Source organism: Drosophila novamexicana, unplaced genomic scaffold (genome assembly GCF_003285875.2).
Source record: "Drosophila novamexicana strain 15010-1031.04,08,12 unplaced genomic scaffold, DnovRS2.1 tig00000739-arrow-arrow-pilon, whole genome shotgun sequence".
NCBI classification, from domain to species: Eukaryota; Metazoa; Arthropoda; class Insecta; order Diptera; family Drosophilidae; genus Drosophila; species Drosophila novamexicana.
The window spans coordinates 2,078,995-2,104,383 of record NW_020824819.1 but is presented as its reverse complement, the minus strand read 5'-3'; the positions used below and the strand labels follow the sequence as shown (position 1 = coordinate 2,104,383).

Genomic DNA, 25,389 nt, shown 5'->3' with positions numbered 1-25,389 from the left:
TAAAATATGTATGCACCTTCGATTACACCTTTATGATGTCATAAAGTGAAGACGGCTTTAATTGCACAGTGGGACACATTTACCTGCACAGTGAGCCAAACATATGTGTATATGTATGTTATATAAGCACATAAAACTGTTTTATGGCAACTTGGCTTAATGGCCCGTCATGGGCGTGGTTAGATTTTCCAAAGTCGCGACCAGACTAGACGGACAATCGGGCACTTCCTGTTTCGGCTTGACAGCAAATGCTATTCAACGTGTAATTTGCCTAACTTTGAGACAATGCCAGCAATCAGAGCATCATCATTAAGGGGGTCATTTAGTAGGGAGAATTTAAGGGTAGTTTACAGTTTTGTTTTTTGAATTCCTTGGGAAACAGCAGGAGGCGCCAGCTCATGAATATATATACATATATGCATGCTAAATTTCACGCTTTGCTCTGCACGTTTTGTCCAATATCTTAATGGGAATGTCCGAGAAAGTGCCAGACAGAGCATTACAGGGCGGCTGACTTGTAAATAGATCTTCGGGCTCGAAAGTGTGTGTAAGGGTTCGTGGGAAATTTGAATGTCTTGAAAATTGCCGTAGGGGTAGAGAGAAGAAGAACAATACGGAAGGGGCTCGAACAGGTTGCTGTCGCTGGAACCGGCTATTTGAGACGAACTCTAGTGTTGTGTAAGGCGAAAAGAAAATCCTAACAAAGTTGCAACACGCTTTCCGATAAAATGAAAACAAGAAGAGAACGGAATTAATATCCTGTTATACATGTAACAATACTTTCCATACAAACGCAGTTTTTTTTCTTGTAAAAATATCTTGTTAGATAAAAATATTAAAAATATTTTTCTATTATATCTATGACTAAGGTATGACATGATATATAGATCGGATCTGAGAGCCAAGTTTGCGTATTGTTGATACAGAACAAATCAAAACGAGTTTTAAATCAGCGTGAAGTTATAAAAACTGTTTATAAGACGATTTATTATGATAAGCATGAAACAAAAATTATCTGAACTTCACTTTTTTATACGCTGAACCCATTGAAAATGGGTAACATGTATGTAACAGGCAGAAGGAAGCATCTCCGACCCCATAAAGTATATATATTATTGATCAGCATCAATAGCCGAGTCGATCTAGCCATGTCCGTCTGTCTGTCCATCCGTATGTATGAACGCAAGGATATCAGAAGATATAGATGCAGGTGCTCCTAGTGCCTGCGCAGATCGAGTTTGTTTCCGATAATCGATAACTTGCCCCGTTTCCAAGTAATCGATAAAAATCCATATCGAAATCCTGTTTTTTGGGCAATTTTGGTAAATAATAAGAGCTAGAGTCACTAAATTTGACATAAAGCTTCTAAAATAGAATATATATATGCATTTGATGTTGGAAGAAATTTAGTACGGCCATTTGTGTGACTTTAACCTATCAAGTCTGCAAATTACAAATAGTAAGATCCAATTTTATAGCCTTTTATCAGAATTGTCTTAATATATATGTTGATTGATTGATTGATTGATAACAACAACAATCAACAGATTAAATACATGGATGATGGATGATGCCATTGAATCATTTGCGTTTCCAAAATATATTCCCAATGACATGTTAACTTTAGATATTCTTTAACAATAATAATACTAATTATATTAATAATATTAATAATAAAAACAAAATTACTAATAATAATAAAAAATATAATAAACTGACAACTTGTGCTGCGTTTGGATTAAAAAAAAATGAAACGGGTTTTCAAGTTCTAAAAAAAACTGTCCGTCCGTCCCGTAACCGGATCGGCAGTCTTTCCAAGTGCGGATAAAGTTTACACGACGTTCTAACCGGAAGCAGACACTCTCGAATCACAGGTCGAGCAAAGGGGCTCGTGCCAGGGATTTTCTAGGAAGCCAGGAAGTTCCTATTGATATATATCTGTCGATTTATCTGTCTAAGTAGTTATGGGAATTGATTTCTGTTTTGTTATCAGTTGGCATTTCTTTAAGTTCTATCATCTTTGGCTGCATTTTGCAAGTTTTTAGATTTTGGATTTAACATTTCAAGATTTTGGTTCTTTCATATCATTTTTTCGCTAACTCTTCACATTTTCGTTAAAAGAAATCTTGATACAAAAACTTAGTGAGTAGGTTTTGGGAATAGTTAGAATATAGATTAGGAATATTTTCTCTAAAATATGTCCCAAGATATTTTTAAGTCTGCTTCCCACAATTTTCAAGCAAATTCATTTTTGTAAGAATACTTCGGTTTTTTAAGGTTTCAGTTCAGGGTTTTTTTGTTTTTAATTTTGTTGTATATTGGTTCGGTTTAAGCTCTATTATCGCCTTAGCTAGCCGACTTGCTGTTCAGACTTTAAATAAAGAATATATATACTTCGATTAAGTTTTACGATTATGCGCGAAATTCTATAGCTTACACAGTTTAAGAGCTGGAGGCATCAAATAATAAATGGAAAATCAACCCATATACATATATATATAAATCTATATCTATATCTATATCTATATCTATATCTATATTTATATTTATATCTATCTATATGTATGTATCTGAATAAATACTGTCGGATAGCCTGGTTCAAGCTGTGCACGAGAATTACGCAGTCGCTTGAAGACAACTGCAATATACTTTGTTGTTTTTTCTTGAAAGAGCCGCATCATGTGCTTCGAGGTTTCTCATCTTCAGTCTGAGTTGCAGATGCAGATGCAGATACAGATACAGATACAGATGCAGATACAGATACAGATACAGATAGAGATACAGATACAGATACAGATGCAGATACAGATACAGATACAAATGCAGATGCAGATACAGATAAAAACGCAGATACAGATACAGATACAGATATAGATGCAGATGCAGATACAGATACAGATACAGATACAGATATAGATGCAGATGCAGATACAGATAGAGTTACAGATACATATACATATGTGTATGTACATCCATCTCTCAGTCTTGCTCTGATGTTTATTCTTTTCTTGGCGCTCAAGCTCACAAAAAGTTCACACGCTGCTGTTGTCAGTCATGTGTTTGTTGTTGTTGTTGTTGTTCTCGTTATTGTTGTTGTGGGTGTTCTGGTTGTTGTGGTCTTGGCCAGACCAGACAGCTGTTAATGCAAATCAAACAATAACATTGTTGCGGCGTTTGTTTGCTGCAGCAGAACCAAAAAACAAATAAAATAAAAGAAGAGAAAAAAAATGCTTTTGCCATATTGAAAGAATCCAAACGCGAAAGCAAATACATATGCAGAAATGTTATCAGAGCTTGTGTTTAGTTCGCTTGAAATTTGTTGCGCTGATAAAACGAAGCGAAATACAATATAATATAATAAAACATAATATTATATTATATTCGTATATACACACATATATATATATATATATGTGTGTGTGTGTGTGTGTGTGTGTGTGTGTGTGTAGTTTTCTTTTGAAAGAGCTTTTTGGCTTGTTTTGTGCTGTTTTCGCTTCCGCTTGTTGTTGTTTAGAAATAGAAATGATTTCACAATTCGCATGGGCTGGCAACGCGCACACACAGCTCGCCGGAACGTGTGTAACTCCCCTCGCCCCGAACGGGCTGGGCCGGTCCGCGTCGAGCCAGCGTTCTCTCTCAGGCTCAATTCTCGGTGATCGACGCTCGGCTCGAACAAAACACAGAAACACGTTCTTTCCAGCCTTTGCTGATTTTATATTAGATATTCTTGTGTTGCCTGGCCCGATGTTTGCTTATTATTAATTCTTTTGCTGCCACAAAAACATATCAACAACAACAACAAGCACAACAACAACAACAACTTGTGGCCGGGTGATTCAGCGGCCCAAAGTGAATGTACCCCGAACTCTGAGCCAAAGCATATTCGGTTGTAAAATGTCACGCTGTATTACGTTTATTTTATTGTTCTATGCAAAACACTAGACAAATTTGCAATAGGTGCGAGGGAGACAGAACTAGCCAGCCAGACAGACAGTTTGAAGAGGATAGCAATAAAAGGAAGTCGCGGCCTCTCAAAGCACAGCGTCTATTTGTCTGTCTGCTGATCTGTGTGTGTGTGTGTGTGTGTGTGTGTGTGTGTGTGTGTGTGATTGATGAGCAGAGGAATACATATAGGCACATACTTTGAACGAGTTGAGCGAACAGCAGATACCCTGTAATGCAAGGCAGCAGCAGAACAATTAAAGGCGAACAAGGTTAACAAACTTAAAAGTCTTCAGTCTGGCATATATTATATATATATACTATATAATGTATATGCTTGCCAGACAGGCTATAAATGTTCGCTGATTTACCATCACAAACTCTTGATCCCATGCTCAACACTCTATATATCCAGTATAGATTTCTTTAATTTCTTAATAACTTATTTCTTTCTATTTTAACAATTTTTTGCATTTTCTTAAATAATATAATAAATTGAGTTTATTTTTAAGTTCTACTTAAGTACTCTATTTGCTCTACTAACACCTTCCTTCTTAGCTGTAGGCTCTGATAAAATTAGCTGTGCGAAGGGGCATAGCTATGAGAACAATCAAGCAAACTATAACATTTTCATAATTGCTTTTTAAATAATTGAAAAGACACTCAAAATAAATTGTGCCACGTACAGAAGAAACTGTCTTGAAACTCGTTGAAACTCGTCTTGAAACAAATCAATTTCTCAATTTCGATTGTTTGCATTGTTTATTGTGCAATCGTGCGCCTTGTCCTATCATACCCCATCGGAAAGTTGATGTACTGAGTATACTTACAGTGGGCAATTAGTGTGAGAATGAGAGAGCTTTAAGACTGGGCGCTGTGGCCCCAGCAACTGCTTCTTCTTTAATGAAGGTCAATGTTCGTGCGTTGGACGCCGCCGCCGACGTTCTTTGCCGCTGCTTCGCTCCGTTTAGCTTTAGCTTTTGGTCTTCTTCTTGTTGTTGTTGTTGCTGTGATAGTGAACTGTTGGCGGATCGGCGCACAACTCGTAACTCGTAACTCGTAAGTCGCCAGTCACGGGTTCACAAGAGTCAAAGCCCAGAGCCGAGCCCAAACAGAGCTTTGCTAATGGTTTTTCATGCCTCTCCCTCTCTCTCACTCTCTCTCTCTATCTCTCTCTCTCTCTCACTCTATCTCTCTCGCGTTCCGACTCGATTATAATTATGTATAACATAATTTAATTGTTTCAATTTGGACTGTTTGACTCGAGATGGGGTTTCCGTTTTCGTTGGTAAACTTTGACCTCCAATTTTCTAGAGCAAAATTGGATGAAAGTCGAGAACCATTTACATAAATCGTTTTATAATGCACTCCTAATAATATGAGATCCTCCAATTAAAGCAAGTATTAGATACTTTATTCAATTCACTTGATTTAAAGTATAAACTTAAAGTAAATAGAACAAGTAAGAGGTTCTAGTCGACATCAAATGCATATATATATATTCTATTTTAGAAGCTATATGTCGAGTTTGGTGACTCTAGCTCTTATTATTTACCAAAAATGCCCAAAAATCAGGATATCGATATCGATTTGTATCGATTGCTTGGAAACGAAGTAAGTTATCGATTATCGGAGGCAAACTCGATCCGAGCAGGCACTAGGCACACCTACATCTATATCTTCTGATATCCTTGCGTTCATACATACGGACAGACGGACGGACATGGCTAGATCGACTCGGCTATTGATGCTGATCAAGAATATATATACTTTATGGGGTCGGAGATGCTTCCTTCTGCCTGTTACATACATTTGGATTTTGCACAATTACAATATACCCTTATACCCATTTTTAATGGGATCAGGGTATAAAAATCGTGAACTCAGAACTTCAAGAAATATGCATCGCCATCTTTTAATATAAGATTTTTAAAATTGGCCTTATAAAAAACTAAAGAATTCAAGAATTTTCTAGATTTCTCAAGAAATGTACGAGAAAAGTGCTTACGAAATGGGTTTATAAAATTCATAACATTATAAGGATTTTGGAATAGTTTTCATTTTTTTTTTTGCATTTGAGTTATTTGAAAGTTTATAGACTGATAAAAGTAAATATGTATGTCTTTGGAAAACTTGCAACAATTTGCCTTTAATTAATATCTAGCAATAGTAGAGCTGACTTTTAAGATATGCATATACGTAAGCAGAGGTAATTGTCCGCAATCCCTGGGTTCCCAAGGGAGCAGAACTAGGTTCAAAGAACTACACGGCGGTTCGACGAGAATTGATGCATAAGCAAAGTTTTTCAGAAGCAGCTAGTTCCCGGGAAAACCCCAAAATCATCGAAGCAAGCTTTGGAGGTGTGGACGGACGACTCCATAGAAATTGAGCATATCAAGCGAGCGGCACCCAAAAGCGCCATTTCCGATGAAAATAATCTGTCGAAACAAATATGCATACAAAAAGGAAATTGTATTTGTGTGTGTGTGTGTGTGTGTGTGTGTTATGGAGTATGGCCGCGGTTCGGTGGGTTCTTTCACGTTGGCTGCTGAAAAGTGCTCCAACAATTATGAACGTTGACCTTTTTGCCAAATTTTCCACTGCGCCGCGGATGTAAAGGTGAAAGAGGAACAGAACAGAAGAGAAGAGAAGAGAAGAGAACCTAATGACAACTGTGCGGGCCGCAGCGGTCGGCGGGGGGGCGGTAAGGCATAAGGTAAACGAATGCGCTGAGCCGAAAGGCAACAGAAGATTGCGCCAAATAGTCTACGAAGAAGAAGAAGCATAACAAAAAGTTTTCAAAAGCAAATAAATAACCCAAACACACACACACACACACACACACACATTTTGGCCAAGAGCAAAGCTCACCCAAAGACAACAGCAGCAAACGCGGCTCTAACAGGAGACAAAGGGGGCTGACAAGGCACGCACACAACGATGCACACATACATACAGACATTTGTATGTATGTGTATTGTGTATAACCTGGCGCTGACTTTGTCTTTTTGAAAGTTGAAATGCTGCCTAGGCAGAATCTCAGGGCATCGGCAGCAGCAGCAGCAGCAGCAGAGCAGAGCAGCGCAGTGCTAGAGCCAATAAACGGGTTTGAAACAAAAGAACAGACGCTTAACAGAGAGCAGCCCCCCTACCTCCCCTCCCCCCCACCACCTTTCCACTCCAAGCAACGCCAACCGCCCTCGCTGTTTCGACGCGCGTGAAGATCACGAGAACAACAACAGAAGCAACAGCAAAACAGTGCGCGATGGTGTTCTGCCAGAGGAACGAAATGGTAACTGGAACTGGAACTGAAACTTGTGCGTGGATGGTGGAAGGAGTGGAGAGAGGGGGGAGGGGGGGCAATAATTGTGGCATTGAACTGCGCGATCTGTGCAGAAGACTCAATGCTAAGGATGGGCGGAAAATTGACTAATATGGATTAGAATTCTCGATCTTAATTATTTTGCATGAAATTCTTGAGTCAGGTGTGTGTATGTATGTTTAAATATATATGTATGTATATAGATTGCTAATAAAGTTCGATTTGAAGATTCGGCAAATTACATATTACAACAAATTAAAAAAAAACTATTCAAAGAAATTATACGCAATAATATTATTGACCACTGTAAAAAACTGTTCAGAAAACATGAATTAGGTAAAACCAATTTGAGTCTGATCTCTGCAAAATAGCCTATTCCTCGGCCAATAGAATATTTTGGCTTATGGGTTATATATCATACAGAAAACCCTATATATAAGAAATGACCCAAAAAGGAATTGAGCGAGAGTTCATATACTCAATTTTGTATACATATATGGCTTTTATAGTTTTTGAGTTAAGCTTAAACAAAACTTAAACTTGATCGATTCAGGTCGTTGTCAAGCTTTTATCGATTGCTTGAAAAGGGGGCAAGTTATCGATTATCGATAACACACTCGTACTACGTTCAAACTTAAATTTCCATCTAAAAACGTTACTTTTCACAATCTATCAAAAGTGTTTGCAGAGGACTCTTATTCTTTACTTTACCTTTGCTCAGCTGTGAAATTAACATAGAACGACAGTTAGAGCCGCCTTTAATTAACAGCACTCATCAATTACACACATTGCACGCCCACCGCCCACACCTACACCACCTAAAACCACCCTCAACCACATAACGCACCGTAGACGCAGCTTTAGACGCCATTCTACTAAGCCTCCACAGTACACTTTCTAGTTGTAATAAAGCAGGCATTTTCATTTCTGAAATCAATATGTAACAGTCTGAAGGATATGACATGTTGTAAAGAATATATATGTGTATGTTATTTACCAGGATCACAGGTTCGCAGTTCGAAAATGTCACGTGATCCAAATTATAGACAACATACATATATTTCAATGTCCAACTGATCGAACTACAATATTGTTAAACTGTCATTAACACAGTGAAAACTTGCCCAATGTCCACTCCTATTAGGCGGACACCTTTCTTGGGTGGACATTTTCCTTCTCTATTACCCGACGCCCATTGTTCGCCTAAAAGGAGTTTCATTCCAATAGGAACAATCGCTTGAAAATGTTTTTTTAATGTACATTAATGTCAACCAGGGTATTCAATATTCGGCTTCCCGAAGCTGATTGCCATAGTGTTTTTTTTTTTGTCTCCAAACAGACACGTAATTAACATTGGGTGGTGGTGGGTGGTTTGGGGAGTGCATTTTGCTGCCTGTTTTCATTTTGCGACTTGTTAAAATTAATGCGTGTACTTAAGAGCTTTGCAGCCTGCAATACACGGAACATGCACACATGTATGTGTGTATCTTCTGCCGGCAACAGCCATAAATCTTCAGGCCGTCCTTCAACCTAGAAATTCAATATCTGCCAAATCACTCGACGGTGAATGTGGCGGATAGAAGAAGAGGCAGACGCATCCATCATATCTCACGTACGAACGGCAATTTGTATGCCATGCGGGTGCCCGTCTCTGAGCACAAGTAGAAGAAGGAGGCGAGAACGAGAACGAGAAAGCGCGACTTCCGACTTGAGCAAAGCGTATTTCACCACGGGCCGATAATCACCACAAGACGACAATACCGTTCGCCAAGCTGCCGCACGTGGTGGAAATGTACTAAAACTAATATCGAGCTACAATAAAAATAATATAAGAGATAATTAAAATGTATTCTTACACAATTTATAGCTGGTACAAAATATGTTTTTAAATCCCAAGCGTTGCTTGCTTTTTTTTTTGTTGTAATATTTGTATCTTGTTCTTGTTGTATTATTGTGCGAGACTAACAAGTTTTTAAATTTAACTGCTTTTGGGCTTTTCATAGTTTATGCGTTCTTGTTGTTGTCGTTTGGCTATTCATGGGCGACCCGCTCTAAGCGCTCCACACGCACTTAAAACAACAACAACAGCAACAACAACAACGGCGACAAAAACGACGCGGGTCGACGGTTAGTTGGTTTATTGACATCGCTGCCGGCGTCAACGTCGGCGTCTGCGTCGCTGTTGCCACTTTTTTTTTCAAGTTCGTGAATTTTTAGCCGTTCGTTGACTTTTGTTTTGTTAACGCATTTATTTGTATTTTGTGTACAAGTGTATGTGTGCCCGTCCCCAACTAATGTCATTTTAACACTGGTTTCTGTTCTGCTTTGTGCTCTATTATTGTTGTTCTATTCCTACGGCTGCTCGATCTGTTGTCTTTTTGCCTTTAACAGTTTTCGCAAACGTTTCTGGGAACGCCAGAAACTAAGTTCAAACTGAGCACAAGTCGGCGACTGAGATTAAGAGAACCGCAGCAGTTTAGGTTTCAACGTGTGTGGGGAGGCTGATCGAAATTTCCTGCACATGTCTACCCAGTCTCAGACATGAGTTTAACGCGAAATATGAGGTCAGTGCGAGGCCGGAGAGACAAGAAGAAGCGTAGGGTAGCAGCTTTGTGCGGGCTAGGGCTCTAAGAAAAAAATAAAAAAAAAAAAAAAACGTTGCCCTAATTAGCGATAATGTAAGGGGATATCGTGGGTGTTGAAAACCAAGAAGATATCGATTTCGGTCTTCATTTTTGGCATGTGTGCAATGCAAGGGTATAAAATAACGAATTCATTTCTTAAAATTTCCAAACAATCAACCAAAATATCAATTTCATAATCTATGTATCTTTTTTCTCTTTTATTGCAGGTAAACACATTTCGCAATGCAACACGCCAATGCTTGAAAGAGAGCGCGAGAGAGAGCTCTAGGAAGATCAAAGAGAGTAAGTCAACTAGGAATTACATACACACGCACACACACACACACGCACACACACACACACGCACACACACACACACGCACACACATACAACTGCAATTGTCAAACGCAAAGGGGTTGTGGCTCCGTCCGTCGCGGTTAGCAGCTGCAGCTAAAAACATGCATATAAACTCACATTTATTACTGTATTATTACGCAATCAAGCGTAAAACGATTTTAAAAATAAGGCCTCAAGAATTAAACAATTGATTTCAAGCTCGCCTGAGCTTTTTTTTTTTTACTTCCGGTCTTCAAGAGCGCGTTTGCTCTCTGCAGGCTCTCTGCACTGGCAGGCAAGCCTTGCACTCGGATCCACTTCTCTTATGAGAGCAAAGGACTGAGAGAGAGAGAGAGAGAGAGAGAGAGAGAGAGAGCGCGAGAGAGCGGCAGAAGCAACGCTCGACAGCTGCATTAATATTTCGGGTACAAGCTGCCTAATTTCCGGTTTCAAGTGTCACTTTTTCCTCCAATATGATTGAAAAAGCCATAACAAACACATATATGCATGTACCTTTATGTGTGCGTGTATGTGTAAATGGCCTGCATTCTTGTTGTTTTTATGGTTTTTGGGTTGGGTTACGTTCAGCGACGCCGCTGCCAGCAGACATCTGGCTGCTTGTGACAATGACAGCTGCTAAAAGGGCCAGAGCCCAGGGACTGCATCCATCATGCTCTCTCGCTCTTCGCTTGAAACGAATCGAACACAGCCGAGACGGCATTTAATTGGCTGACTGTGTTTAATGAGCGCGCGCTCGATTGAATTGTCTGTCAATATGGCAATAAAACTGTTTTGAGGTTAGGGCTGACTAATTCAAACAATGCAGCATCAGTTTGGCTTATCATGTCGTTATTATATAGCCAGACTATTGTCTTTTGTCTTGTAATTGTGTATTTGTCAATAGTAAAAATATTTAAACGTTTTTTTTTTCATGATGCTGCCTTCTTTAGTGCTGCGGCCGTCGTTGCCTCGTCCCTCCTCTTTTTTGTTGTTGTTGTTTGCTGCTTTGGCACGTTCGACGTCTCGTTCGTCATTGGGGGTTCATGAACCGCTTGCAAGGACAGTCGGAGCTGGCAAGCGCAGGCAGATCGATCACAGAAGCTTAAGCTCGAAAATGAAATAAGACGTCGAGATGCCGTGTGCCATTTACCACTTGTTTCCTGTGCCGCACACATGTACACATGCGCATACATACTTACATATACATATATAACACTTGAACCCATAATTCTCAGAATCCGAACAGGGAGACAGAGCGAGAGCAAATAAAGCAGACGCGCAGCACGCCGCCTTCTTATGCTACAGCTCTTCGCCCCTGTCTGACAACAACAATAACAACGACGACGATGTTGCCACCTCCTGCGTGAGTCACACATCGGGCAGCGGAGACACACACACACACAGACGCACGCACGCAAACACAGTTGCAGATATGTGGATATGTATGTAAGCAGGCGGACTCAATCAAAGTTGGCAACGTTGGCCAAAGCGCACAAGAAATCACTGACCTTGACTTTTAACAAAGTTTAAGGCCCTTTTAGTTGCCAACAAATACACGCTCACACATACGCAGCATAATTATATACAATTCGTGTGTGCATGTGTGTGTGTGTGTGTATTGGAGCCAAGCGCGCTCGTTTCTAGACTGGTTTATTGTGCGCTGCTGCTACTGGCGCTGCCTCTGCTGCCGCTGCGCGCTATTCTTAAGCTTGCTTAACGCACATGACGCAAGCGTCGTCCGCTGCTGCGCAGACTTTTACATTTTTCCTATTGCATCAGCGCGTAGCGTCTATCACGCATACATACATACACACACATGTATGTATGTACATACCTGATCGTTTTATTTGTAGCCTTTACCATAAAAAGTTGTGTGTATGTACAAAAATAGCACATTTAACTGAACAGCAGGCCGCAAATCATCTTTTACCTGTCTTCTCTTTCATTTGTTTTCAATTTGCATATGAATTGTCTGTAGGGCTCTCTCTTCATGCTACTTATGAGCCAGGGTGGTAACACTGCCCATCCAATCAATCAATATGCAAATATTGTCGGATAAGTAATGCATTCATTGTGAGGACATCACACATATGTTTTGAATTAATAAAGTCAAAGTCTTTTACCAAATTTTTGTTTTCTTTATAATGACGCTGCAACTCGTTTACTCGCTCCATCCACACTCTTGCTCCATTACATACACACACACACAGACTTCCTGCCGCAGTGGAGTGCACTGCTCTCCTTGTTCTGGCTGCTTCTCACTCTTGTACTTCTGTCATTCTACTGTGTATGTGTGTGTGTGTGTAGGAGGTTGTCAGAGGTCAGTCTCATCGCTAGCAGCGCAGTCGTTGCTGGCCTATGTACAATACATTCCACATGTACATACGTTCCATATGCCATTTCGTTGCGCATTGAGCATTTTTTGTTGTGTTGTGGGACCCCCAAACTAGATTTTGCTACCATGCCGCGCCACGGAGCTGCGTTCTTTGTCTCTGTTTTATGCGCGCCGAACTGGTTGTGTGAGTTTTTGACTTGGCGTTGGTTCGTTCCGTTCCGTTCCATTTCGTATCATTTCATTTCATGTCGACAACTGTTCCATGCCGCCGCTCGTATCTTGTAAAATTCTTCTATGTTTACTCATTCTCATTCAGTTCTTTGCGCTCGCCGCATAAACAACGTGTACACGCTAACGTCGTCGTCCTCGTTGGGTCCGTTGTCGTCTCGTCCATCATCAACCGTCGCGCTGTGTCGTACGTTTCTACCAACGGTTGTTGCACATTTCAATGTATGCGTGAGTTTGCAAAGCAAAACAGCAATAAAAAGTATTAATAATAGTGTAATAAATAAATAAAAGTGCAGCGCACGCTTCTCTGTACATACATACATACAAACGTATAAAAACTGTTTTTCCTGTTCCTCTACACACGCCGACCGACGCCAACACAAGCATTAACAGCATAGCAGCAGCAGCAACAGCAGCAGCAACGTCTGCGTCGCAGAGTTCATCAACTTGTTTAGAATCGGCGCGCTGAGTACGTGGTACGTGAGTGCGTGGCTGTCTCGTTTGCTCGTGTGCATGTATATGTGTATGTGTATATGGATATGTATATGTATTGTGTGCTGTTGCCTTTTTCCTGCTCGCCTTTTACGTTTCATTTGTCTACGAGTGCCGCTTCACTTGCGCGCGCTATGCATGTATTTGTTTGTTGGAATACGGATACGGCGCAATGCAGTCAACAACAACAACAACAACGGCAGCAACAATATTTAAACGTCTTGCTTTTAGGTTTTGCTTTGCTTCGTGTTTGTTCTTTTTCCGCGCGTTTTGTGTTGTTTGTATTAACGTTTACACATTTTTTGTTATTATTATCTCATTTCTTATTGTTGTCTTGTATTTTTAATACCCCTGCTTGGCGGCCTGTCTACAGTCGCATCTGTAAATTAAGGCCCAGTGATAAACAAGTTTTGACAGTGACAAAGTCTTAATACTTATACGTAGTACTATGATAGAGGCATTAAAGGTTAAAAGTTCAACGACAAACAAAACAAAAAAAAAACAACAGCAACAAATTATGCATAGCACTGTGTATCTACGAGATCACTCAATCGCTTTCATATTATAAACCGCAACTAAATTAGGTTATATTCACAGATTAAATCAAATGCGAAACGTCAACAATATTATTGTTTCATGTGGAGTTGATTAATGATATAAATCAATCATTTTTTCCTTGTTCGGTTCCGTTGTACTATATCAAGGCTTAAAGAACAATTTCTACAATTGTTGCGATTATGTGGTAAAAATATACTTGTATAATTTTCACCTTGCATTACTTTAAAATCGAATAATCAGATGCTGGTGCGACAACCTTTTCGGGTGGCGCGACCTTGCGCTGTGCCTATTTGTTTGGCAGCAACTGTATAAACAATGATCAAGATTTTAACTGCTATTGAATATTGCCGCTACTGTTGTGCTGATGCGGAAGAATAAAATGTGCTGTTTTTTGTTCTCTCTCTCCCCCTCTCTTTTCATTGTGTACATATTTTAAAATCAAATTATTACGGCAATGCTCTTTAATTTTACTCACACCCCGCGACCGACCAACCGTCGACTGGACAGACTGACGTCCGACGACTTGTGAGCCACGCTGGTTTCCAAGTCATTAAAATACAACGGACTTTCAGAAAAAGATTGCGATTGCGTGTGTGTGTGTGTGTGTGTGTGTGTGTGTGTTCTTTTTTACGTCAAGCAAAAAATCGAAAACCGTGTTTAAAATGTTTACACACTTGTTTATTTAGCTATTGTTTTCCATGCGGATTGTTTTACGCTCCATATCGCAATTGGTCTGATCAAGAAAAGTAGCGCCCTATGACTGTTACACTAGCATCCCACTCGCATCTATACAGTTGTGTTCGTTGCAGTAAATAATATTCTCGATATATACATATATGAGTATCGGGAATAATCTTCTAATTATGCATGAGTACATCTGTACACATTCTTTCGTCACATGCTAAAGCTGTATTATTTTGTTTTCTAGAACTTTGCAACACTTTCCGTTCCCGTTGCCGCCAGTTCCAATCTTAGTGTACCAATTTTTTTATATTTTCATTATCAAAAAGTTGCGCTTGTTTAGTTGCTCGTTGGGTCTCTGGGTCTGGGTAAGGGGGCTTGTGTCGAGTTCCACGTAATAGATAAAGAAAGATACATAGCTTATGTGTATATGCACACTGTACTGTATTCAGTGTACACAATACGAAAATTGGTACAACTCTAATTGAAAATGTTAAAGTAGATAGTAAATATTTATCAAAAGTTTACACGCCAAAGAGCCAACAGACACGTACCATTTGATTGGATGCATTGGCTGCAACAAAACTAGCAGCCGTAGCTGGGGGTAATTCGACTGTGATACCGATACGAAACATGATTTTTCGGTTACATCAATTAGCTGTATGCACTGTTATGTGCTGCACTGTGCGTGTGCAACTGTTCAACTGTGCGACTGAGCAGGCACAATGTTTTGGCATGCCACTGTCGAAGGTAGGACGCGACAGGCATTTAAACTCCATTAACATTAACAGAAGAGTTACAGCCAACTGCGAAGCTCACGACAAACCCATAGACAGTAAGAATGAAAACTTAACGTAAAACAAATAAGAATTGCAACCTATGAGAGATTGCTCGACCCGTGAGATGCCTTCTAAAAATGTGTGTGTGTGTGTGTGTGTGTGTATACATATATAAGTTTTAAATAAAGTACGTGCATATGCCCCCCACTATTTGACTGCACGCTTGAGCCTGTACGCAAAGTACAGGGTATAAGAAGAGCACTGATGACACGGCGTTGACCTGCTGGACCAGCCAGCGAGGAAGAGAGTGTGAGAGAGAGAGCAGCAAGAAGGCAGATAGTGAGATAGCGAGAGCAAATAGTGAGAACAGGCGATGAAAGAAGAAGCAGTTCATGAAATGTCTGCGACTGTGAGGTTGGTTGTGTTGTTGTCTGCTAAATTGGATGCAGTTGCTGTTGTTGTTGTTGTTTCGTTCTTGCTGTCTGCCGTCGTCTCCTACGACAACACAATAAAAAAAAAAAACAACAACTCCCTTATGTGTGTATGTGAGCGGGAGTGGGTAGGTGGGGGAAAGGGTCGTTTGCCATTGTCTTCTTGTTCAATAAAATGCGCCGTCGCCGAATGAATTTCATTCAGCAGAAATGGCAGCATTGGCGGCAACGGCAGCTGCTGCTTTGGGGGTCAGATGCTGCTGACGCATAGCCCGCGACATCTGTTGCGTTGGCGAAGGAGAGGCAGATGGCGAAGGGGTAGAACCAGAGGCTCAGACAATGTCTTCGAATTCAGCGAATTGGTTTTGCTTCGACAGAAAATGGCAAATAATAATTTGCATCAGACGCGCGGTTCGTGCACGCCTTACCGTCCAACCAGGCATGCTGCTGGCAGGCGGTACCTTTTCTCGATGGTCGCGTCCATGACTCTAGGAACATACACACACATACATACATACACATATAAAGCATGTTCTTTGGCGTTTGTGTGTGTGTGTGTGCAAGTGTGTATGTATCTGCAGCTGCAGCCCGTTTAGAAACGATGGCGCAGGTAAACGGTTTCGCCGTCGTCGTCGTCGCAAATTTCGCATGCTTTGTTCTGTTTTACACGTTGCGTTTTGTGCTGGGCTTCTATTTTTTGCGCGTCTGTGTCATGCTCTTTGGCTTTGTTGTGGTTGTTGCCGCTGGGTACCATTGAACTCTGCTGCTGCTGCTGCTGCCGCCGCCGCTGCTGCTGCTGCAACCCCAAATGGACAGAAGGGAATGCTATGAATTGAAACGTTTGTTTGTTCACCAGCCCATTTGTTTCTGTGTGCATGCGAAAATGAAACAAACGAACTCTAAATGCATTTTAGTATTTTGCAGTTGTTTTTTTTTTTTTTTTTTTTTTTTTGGGTTCGCTTTGTCTGTTATGCTTTACATTGTATGCAGTTTCGTGGTGTCTCGCATTCCACCGTCGTTTGTAGCTGCCTCCCCCTTCCGATTTGTTGTTGTTACTGGCTGGCTGGCTGGCCGCCTACCCGCCCTGAACTTGATATTATTTTTGTTGCTGATGATGTGGTTGGTTGGGCTGCTGTTCTTTTGCTCCTCTTGTTCTTTTCTTCTTTATTCAGCTCTTCTATTTGTATGTGAATATGTATGTACTTTGCTTCCGTCTGTTTCTGTGAACAGTTTTCAGCCATGAAATTAATAATCTTTTACAAATTGTTTTGCATTAGTAATGGCTGCGCAGTTTGTTTTCCCCGTTGTTCCATCGCCCCCACAATTTTACTCCGCTGCGCATATTTGAACTTAATGACCCCAACGCGCGCCCTCAGTGCACTACACTGCCGCCAGCCCATCAGCATTACAGCCTGATTATTATTATTATTATTAGCTCCTATTTTTAAATACTTTTACAGGCCCTCTGGAATTTTTGTAGTACATGTTTTTCATCAAACGCTCGAAGAGGCAACATATGGCATAGCCATAAAGCTTCTCTCTCTCTCTCTCTCTCTCTCTCTCTCTCTCTCTCTCTCTCTCTCTGTCTCCCTCTATCTCTTTCTCTTTTCTTCTGATATTTATCATTCTATGATAATATACAATCCAACTGTCTGTGCTAGTCCATATTTACAGACATATACGACACGACCTTATCGCGCAACCCGCACATACCCTATAATCTAATCACCTATCCGTCAGGTCGGTTGCCCGACTTGCGCTATCAATTGGTAATTTAGTATGTTTTGTTTTTTTTTTTTATTTTTGGATATGTTGCTGTCATAGGCGTCTAAATAGCAACTACTGCTATTTACTGTTATGGTTTTGGTGTCACGCAATAAGTTTATTAGTAAGCAACCTGTTGAAATTGTTGGCAAATTAAGAATCTAGTATATTGAGTCAGAGCAGTATTTATATGTATGAATGCAGGATCGATGGCATTAGCTAGTATTTCCACTTTTGTAGAGTCTGATAAATAAACATTTTTTTTTTGTTTTTTTATCAATTTATTTATTTAGAACAAGTTTAAGTAAACTTTTTTTTTGTATTTGTTTTGTTCCGTTTTTGTGATTTAAAACATTTGTTTCTATTTAAACAAAATCTTGGTATTTTTATGATAATGAAAATGATTGACTGATTATTTACATATCGATTCCATATCGACAAATATTTAAAATATTTAAATTTAATACCTATCAATCATAGAAGCTTTCAAAAGCCCGCGACATTTACCAATACAACTCATATATTAAAAATATTTACTTTATTATGTTACTCAATTTTTGCATATCAAATGAACATACATATGTATAATTTCAACTATCTTATTGTTATTAATTTTTTGTTTTTAATGGGTATATAATTAGTTAACATATACAAATGTTCATTTATTCGTTCCATTAAACTTAGCTTGACTTTATTTGCAACAGTTATCAACACTGTCAAAAAGATTCTACGTGTACATAAATTCATGCATGCACATGTGTAAGTATGCGTGCAAATGTAATTATTTCATACACATGTACATGTATGTGTATATGCATGTCTGGCTATTTCGTCTACATGTAGAGAAATTTTTGCTTTGCAGTTACTTAAGCATACATATGCATATACATATGCATTTAAATACATGAACACGCATTTACATACATATGTTCATATGTTTGCTTGTATGCTGTGTGCACTGCCTCTGGTATCTGCTGTCTGCGCGTCATTGCTAGCATTTTCCATGTTGTGCGACAACAGAAAGAACAAACAACATGCAAAAGGGCAGAAGAACTTCTCTGTTTGCAGCTAGACTGCACCGGTGCGGCAAAGCGAGCAGTTCGAATTCGACGCGAAAGTTCTGGTGGCGCCGGCGGCAACATAGGCGAAAAAGTATGCTCGCCCACTCAACATTAGAAGAAGAAGCACAAAGAGCAGTAGCTGAGAGCAACGCAGCTTGTTATTGCTCTTGTTGTTGTCATTGCCCAAAATTGGAAAACATGCGCAGCCTACAAAGCGAGAGAGCGACAGTGAGAGCGAGAGCGAGAGCAAAGAGATGCAGCCATGTTATCGGTTTATCGTTCGCTGTTGCTTCCTGTTACAGTTCGTTCTCTGAGCGCGCAACCTGTAGCGCTGCGGCGACGGCGACGTCGGGCATGGAAAATTGTTGCTTTTAGTTAGTTGGTTTGAGTGGGTGACTGGCCGACGCCATATTGTTTTAAGGGTTGCACTGTTTGTCCGTGCGCTATTCGCTCTAAGGGGGCTGTACAATTCAGTTTGTACCGGTTGTTGGGCCGGCATTCAACAGTTCGGCATTTATACGCCGTCTCCCTCTCTCCCTCACACATAAACACTCTTTTTGCGCTGTTGCCGTGTGCCTTGTTGCCTGTTTGCCTGTCTTTTTCCGTGTGTACTGTAAATATTAATATTGATTTTTCCCAAATTGTGTGTGAGTGTGTGTGTGTGTGTGGGCTGTTGCGGCTGCCGCCTCTGCTGTGCGGCTGGTAATTGGCAATAATTTTGTTTTATGCTGCCCTCGCATCTTCGCCTGCTTCCGCACCACTGCAACGTGCAGTGTTGCATTTGCTGCTGCTGCTGCTGCTACTGCTGCTCTGCCGCGTACACAGGACACGCTCTCCTCTGCAGAAGCATGAGCAGCGCTGTCGACGTCACCCTCGTCGGGTGCTGCTGCTGTTGGCAGCTTTACCCGGGTCGCTGAATAATGCGCAAAGTTAGTTTTGCAGGGAGCTGCGTCGCAAGCGCGTCGCGTTATCATTTTCCACGGCTCTGTGTTGGTGTCCAACGGACTCAGAGTGAAAAGTGCATGGTGCAAAATTTGAATTGAATATTGTTTGCTTGTGTAGCATTTACTTAAGTTACGCATGTGCAAATATTAATCGCGTTTCTGTTCGTATTTCTATTGCAGCATTTTGTGCGCGCAACGCAATTGAAATTGGCAAAATTGGCAGCACCCAAAAAGTATGATACAAATTCAACAGCCACAACAACAACATTGAGGACCACATTACACCAAATTGGCAGCATTTTTTGACTGCATTGAAAGCGAATGCTAAAAAACAAAAAACAAAAACAAACCACGAAAACAGAAAATAAAATCAAATTTATTAAAAGCAGGCGAAAAATACAACTAAAGAGGTAAGTCAATGCCTCGTAAAGGCTCTCTCTCTCTCTCCCCATGTGTGTGTGTGTGTGTGTGTGTCTGCACATACATTCAGTCTAGACAGTTGCACCCGTCTAACCTCTAACCCCCGCGCCCACAACCTCCCATTTGGGGGAGCGCGCTTTGTTGCCTTGCCGCGCTTCACTGGGCGCATTATTCGAGGGTTGATTTTCGTTCCATTTCGTTTCGGTTTGGCTTTCACTTCCCGACTTCTTCGAGTGAGGCTTTTGTTGACGGATGTTTCGTGTGTGTGTGAGTGTGTGTGTGCGTGTTGCTGGAAATGGAAATCTAGAAAAGTTCCTTGTCCGTTTGCCGCCGCTTGTTTACTTTTATTTTTTGCTGCGAGGGGTTGCACGACCCTCAAGCATCTTGCGGGTCCCCCTTGTGCGTGCGCTTATTGCATTTCCTGTTGATGGTTGAAGTGTAAGTTGGGTCTCGCAGTTGGGGGCAGTTGCTAGGACTACAAATGACAAGAGGGCTGGGGTACAGCCTCGAAGTGCGTTAAGCAAGCCCTTTGCTTTAATTTGACAGAGTCTTTTCGCTTCAAAAAGGGCTCACCTGTGTGCGAGGGGCACAATTAGCTACAAATTATGTTACGAAAAGGTGAATCACAATTTGGAAAAGAGGCAAAAACCAGTAGAAAAAAGAAACTTTGCTGAGTCACACAAAGGGTGCTTTGCAACAAAGGATAAGGGGCGTGGCAGGGGTTGAAACTCTCGGCGATTTGTAGTTGGCCGACTAACAAATAACAATAACATTTGCTGAATATGCAAAGTTAATCAAATTAATTGCTTCGGCTATAGCAAATGCCAGTTAAAGAAACATAAATAAATAAATAAAGCTTCATGATGGGAGCTTCATTTATTTAAGTTATTTCTATTAAAGCCAAGATGCTGAATTTCAGTTTGACATATTTTAATATGAAGCCCCAAGCTCGTTTGCTTGATTTAAATTGTGTTACTATCTCTTGGGTTTAATGGGGCTAAAAATAAGTTCAGGCATTATCTGAAGACCTTATTAGCATATGATATTAAAGCAGATATCTGGTTTAAAACAAAGTAGCAAGCTATTTAATACACTTTTCATTACCTTGTTCCTCGAGGAGTTTTTGTTAAAAAAAATAACTTGGATTCGCATATGAAATTAAACGTATTATTTCTTATGAAATATACAATTACACAAAATTCCATGTTTCTGACGGTCGTTTTATTTTTGAAATTTATTTATTATATACATAATCTTTTGTGGTTAACATAGATCGGAAGTAGATCAAGAATTAGTTCTTTTTATTTTCTCTATTTTAAAAGGAGGGAAGAGGGAATCCGTCAGAAGTGTGCTTCAAAGAGACAGCATACAAATAGTTATATGATTTGTCATAAAGAATCATAAGCTTTAATAATCGCACGGTTTTTTAACCATGATCATAATGGGATACGTGACAAATTGAACCCCAAACATTTACTTGAGATTTGGCTGATCGAAAAAATGTTGTACTAATGCAGTAACAAAATCTCGCATCTATTGACATGTTCCTTGCATATTTCTTTTAATACATATGCGATTTTTAATACGTGTAACTACATTCATTATTGTTTTTTACTCATGCGTTCTCTGTTAAATTTATTCTGTTTTCAGGCGTGTGAGCGGCATTTAGAGATCAGGGCAGAGTACATAAGTGGAGTAAGAAGAAAACAATTAAAGACACCCACACATACACACAGAACGATGGCGTCTTCGCCGACTCCATCGCTGGACTCCATGCGTGGCGCCAACTCGATTGAATCTTACGAGCATGCCGGCTATCTGTCCGATTCGCCGCTGACGTTGAGCGGCTCCTCGCCACCGGTCAGCGATTCGGCGATCTGCAGTGATGAGTACATAGCTGGCAGCCAGGTCAGCGTGAAGGTGCGCCAGGATGTGACTGTCATCAATGGGCATCATCCGATATCGGCCTCGGTGTCGTCCAGCTCGTCGGCCAGCTCATCTTCCTGCTCGTCCTCGTCATCGTCGTCCTCTTCATCGTCCAGCTCATCCACCAGCGGTCTCAGCGGCTGCGGCAGCACCAGCAGCAGCGTCATCAGCAGCTCCAATGTCAACAGCAATGGCCCCGGCGTCATAGGCAGCAATTTGCCCAGCAACAGCAGCAACAGCATCAGCAGTCTGGTTGTTGGCGCCGGCAAAGGCAACAACAGCAACAGCAACAGCGGCAGCAGCGCCAACAACAACAACAGCAGCAACAACAGTCTCGCAGCCGCACGCTGCACCGCCTGCAAGAGCAAGTGCAGCGACGCGGTGGCCAAATGCTTTGATTGCCAGAGCTATTTGTGCGCCAACTGTGTGACAGCGCATGAATTTATGCACTGCTTCAACGGGCACAATGTCTGCCGGATCAAGGGCTTCGAGGCGACCAGCAACGGCAGCAGCAGCAGCAACACGCCCAACAGCTGCAACAATCCAGCCTCCAGCGACTTCAAGTACGCCAGCTCGCTCACAATGATGCTGCAGCAACAGCAGCAGCAGCAGCAACAACAGCAACAGCAGCAGCAACAGACACAAATGACAGACGCACAGCCGCAGCAGCCCATGTCGCAGCTGTCGAAGATTGTGCTGGCAGCAGCAGCAGCAGCCAACAACTCGCAGGAGCAGCAACAGCAACACGAGACACTGTACACACCGCACTTGCAACAACAGCAGCAGCAGCAGCAGCAGCAACAGCGACAACTCTTCTGTGCACGCCACAAGCACGAGCTGTTGAAGTTTAGCTGCCGCACTTGCTGCACGCTCGTGTGCAAGGAATGCATTGTCCTGGAGCACTCGACAGGTCTGCACGAGCTGGAGAGCGTGCAGTCACCGGCAGCTGTGGCTGGCGCCGCCGCCGGCAACAGCCAGAACGAGGCGGTGCTGCAAACGCTGCTCGCAGATATGCGCAGCAAGATTGCAGAGATTGTGACCGTGGCCAATAGCGTCGAGCAGTGCGTGACCAAGGTGAAGCTGCAGTACCAGAAGGCGCACAACGAACTGAACGAGACGCATCAGTTCTTTAGCTCGATGCTGGACGAGCGCAAGACGGAGCTGTTCAAGGAGCTCGAGACGGTCTACACGGCCAAGGTCAACAGCAATGTGATGTGGCTGCAGCGTTCCAAGGACATCACCGACAAGGGCCTGGCGGCCTGTGAGGCCGTCGAGCGCTCGCTAACAACTGGCGTCCAATCGCCGCTGCTGCCCGAAGCGATGCTGCTGCGCAAGAGTCTGGAGCAGCAGCTGCAGACGGGCGTACAGGACATGCAGCTTGCCATCGAGCTGGAGTTCATATCCAACTATCAGTCCATACAGGCCGGCGTACGCAACACCTTTGGCTATATTCGCGCCAGCAACGGTGTCGGCTCCGGCTCTGGCAGCGGCAACTGCTCCGAATCGAGCCTGAGTCTTGCTCACAGTCACATCAGCCACGCCCAGAATCACGTTCACGGCAAGCAGCCGCCCATTGCGCGGCCCACGCAGAGTGCGAGCAACAGCAGCGCGAGCAGCGCGGGCAGCCATCACCATCATCATCAGCAGCAGCAGCAGCAACAGCAGCAGCAACATCTTCAGCTGCAGCAGCAACAGTTGCTGCCGGGCCTGGGCCTGGGCAGTCTGCTGGACAACAGCAGCAATGGCAGCAACAGCAACGGCAGCGTCTATACAAATGGCGCCGGTTGCCTTTTGCTGGGCGGACGTGAACGCAACCTGAACGATCTGCAGCACTTTGGCGAACTGTTGCCAAAGCGTGCCACAAGCATGACGCACTACAATCCCTACGAGAAGTGGAGCAACGGAGGCAGCGACAATTTGTTCAACACAACGGCAGCGGCAACAATTGGCGTCAACGGCAACAGCAGCTCGGCTGTGGTTGATGCCTTCGCCAGCTTGTCGTCGGTCAATCTCAATGGGAGCAGCAACAACAGCGCCGTTAGCAACGAATCTCTGCTCGATCTGACCAACAAGCTGCTCTCGGCCTCAATATATCCACCCAAGTCGCAAATCAAGCGCCAAAAGATGATTTACCATTGCAAATTCGGTGAATTTGGCGTCATGGAGGGACAGTTCACGGAACCGAGCGGTGTCGCGGTCAATGCACAGAACGACATCATTGTGGCGGACACGAACAATCATCGCATCCAGATCTTTGACAAAGAGGGACGCTTCAAGTTCCAGTTTGGCGAGTGCGGCAAACGCGACTCCCAGCTGCTCTATCCGAATCGGGTGGCCGTTGTCCGCAACTCCGGCGATATTATTGTCACCGAACGCTCGCCCACACACCAGATCCAGATCTACAATCAATATGGCCAGTTTGTGCGCAAGTTCGGAGCCACCATATTGCAGCATCCGCGCGGCGTCACCGTCGACAACAAGGGACGCATCATTGTGGTCGAGTGCAAGGTGATGCGCGTCATCATATTCGATCAGAATGGCAATGTGCTGCACAAGTTCGGCTGCTCGAAGCATCTGGAGTTTCCCAATGGCGTTGTGGTCAATGACAAGCAGGAGATCTTCATTAGCGACAATCGGGCGCACTGCGTCAAGGTCTTCAACTATGAGGGACAGTATCTGCGCCAGATTGGCGGCGAGGGCATCACCAATTATCCCATCGGTGTTGGCATCAATTCGAATGGCGAAATTCTCATTGCGGACAATCACAATAACTTCAATCTGACCATTTTCACCCAGGACGGCCAGCTGATCTCGGCGCTCGAATCGAAGGTGAAGCACGCCCAATGCTTCGATGTGGCGCTCATGGATGATGGCAGCGTTGTCCTCGCCAGCAAGGACTATCGACTATATATCTATCGCTATGTGCAACTGGCGCCCGTGGGTATGTAAGCAGACAGCCTTGACACATATAGAAAAAAGAAAAAAGAAAAAAAACCGACAAACAAAAAAAAAATGCAGAAAATATACAAAACAGACGCCAGAAATTCGGAATTCAGAACTTTGAATTTAAAAAAAAAAAAAATTAAAACAAGTTGGCAGTTCTGACTTGCGCGCGCGCGCTGTTCTCTCAAGTCTATCGCTCTCTCTCTCTCTCTCTCTCTATCTCTCTCTTTCTGCCTCTGTCTCTGTCTGTCTCTCATAGCATAGCATAGCATAGCAAGAACTCTCTCTTTTATATATTATATACTTACTATATTTTTATTATTACCTTTTTAAATTATTGTTGAATTTTGTTTTTTACACTGTGTTAAGACTAAACGTATGTTTTTTTTATATATATATATTTTATTTTTGTGTATTAGCATTTTTGTTTAATTCGTTCACAAAAAAACAAACAAACTCGAATGGCGCCCCCGCCACGCCCTCTTGGCAGTTGCAAGTCTCTTCAGTGACATTTCGTTTGAAAAAATTCAAAAATAATGCACAAAATATACCAGAAAGCAATTCCCTCCACTTTTTATGTTCGCTCGTCAAACAAAAAAACA

The 25,389-nt window shown here is 42.1% G+C and overlaps 1 protein-coding gene across 3 annotated transcripts in view; it reads left to right on the top strand.

Annotated features, from left to right (window-relative positions):
• LOC115763461 (brain tumor protein) overlaps positions 1–25,066 on the top strand; it is a 28,565-nt gene extending 3,499 nt beyond the window's left edge. Inside the window, exons 2-4 of one of the 3 annotated variants that reach the window (XM_030706035.1) lie at positions 10,116–10,191; positions 19,679–19,908; positions 21,569–25,066. In XM_030706035.1, the coding sequence (XP_030561895.1) occupies positions 21,659–24,793 (3,135 nt within the window). In that variant the 5' untranslated portion in view covers positions 10,116–10,191; positions 19,679–19,908; positions 21,569–21,658 and the 3' untranslated portion in view covers positions 24,794–25,066. Of the gene's footprint in view, positions 1–10,115; positions 10,192–12,292; positions 13,011–19,678; positions 19,909–21,568 lie in introns of those variants that run through there. The other 2 variants (XM_030706036.1, XM_030706037.1) reach the window with 2 other exon arrangements.
• The last annotated feature ends 323 nt before the right edge of the window (positions 25,067–25,389 follow it).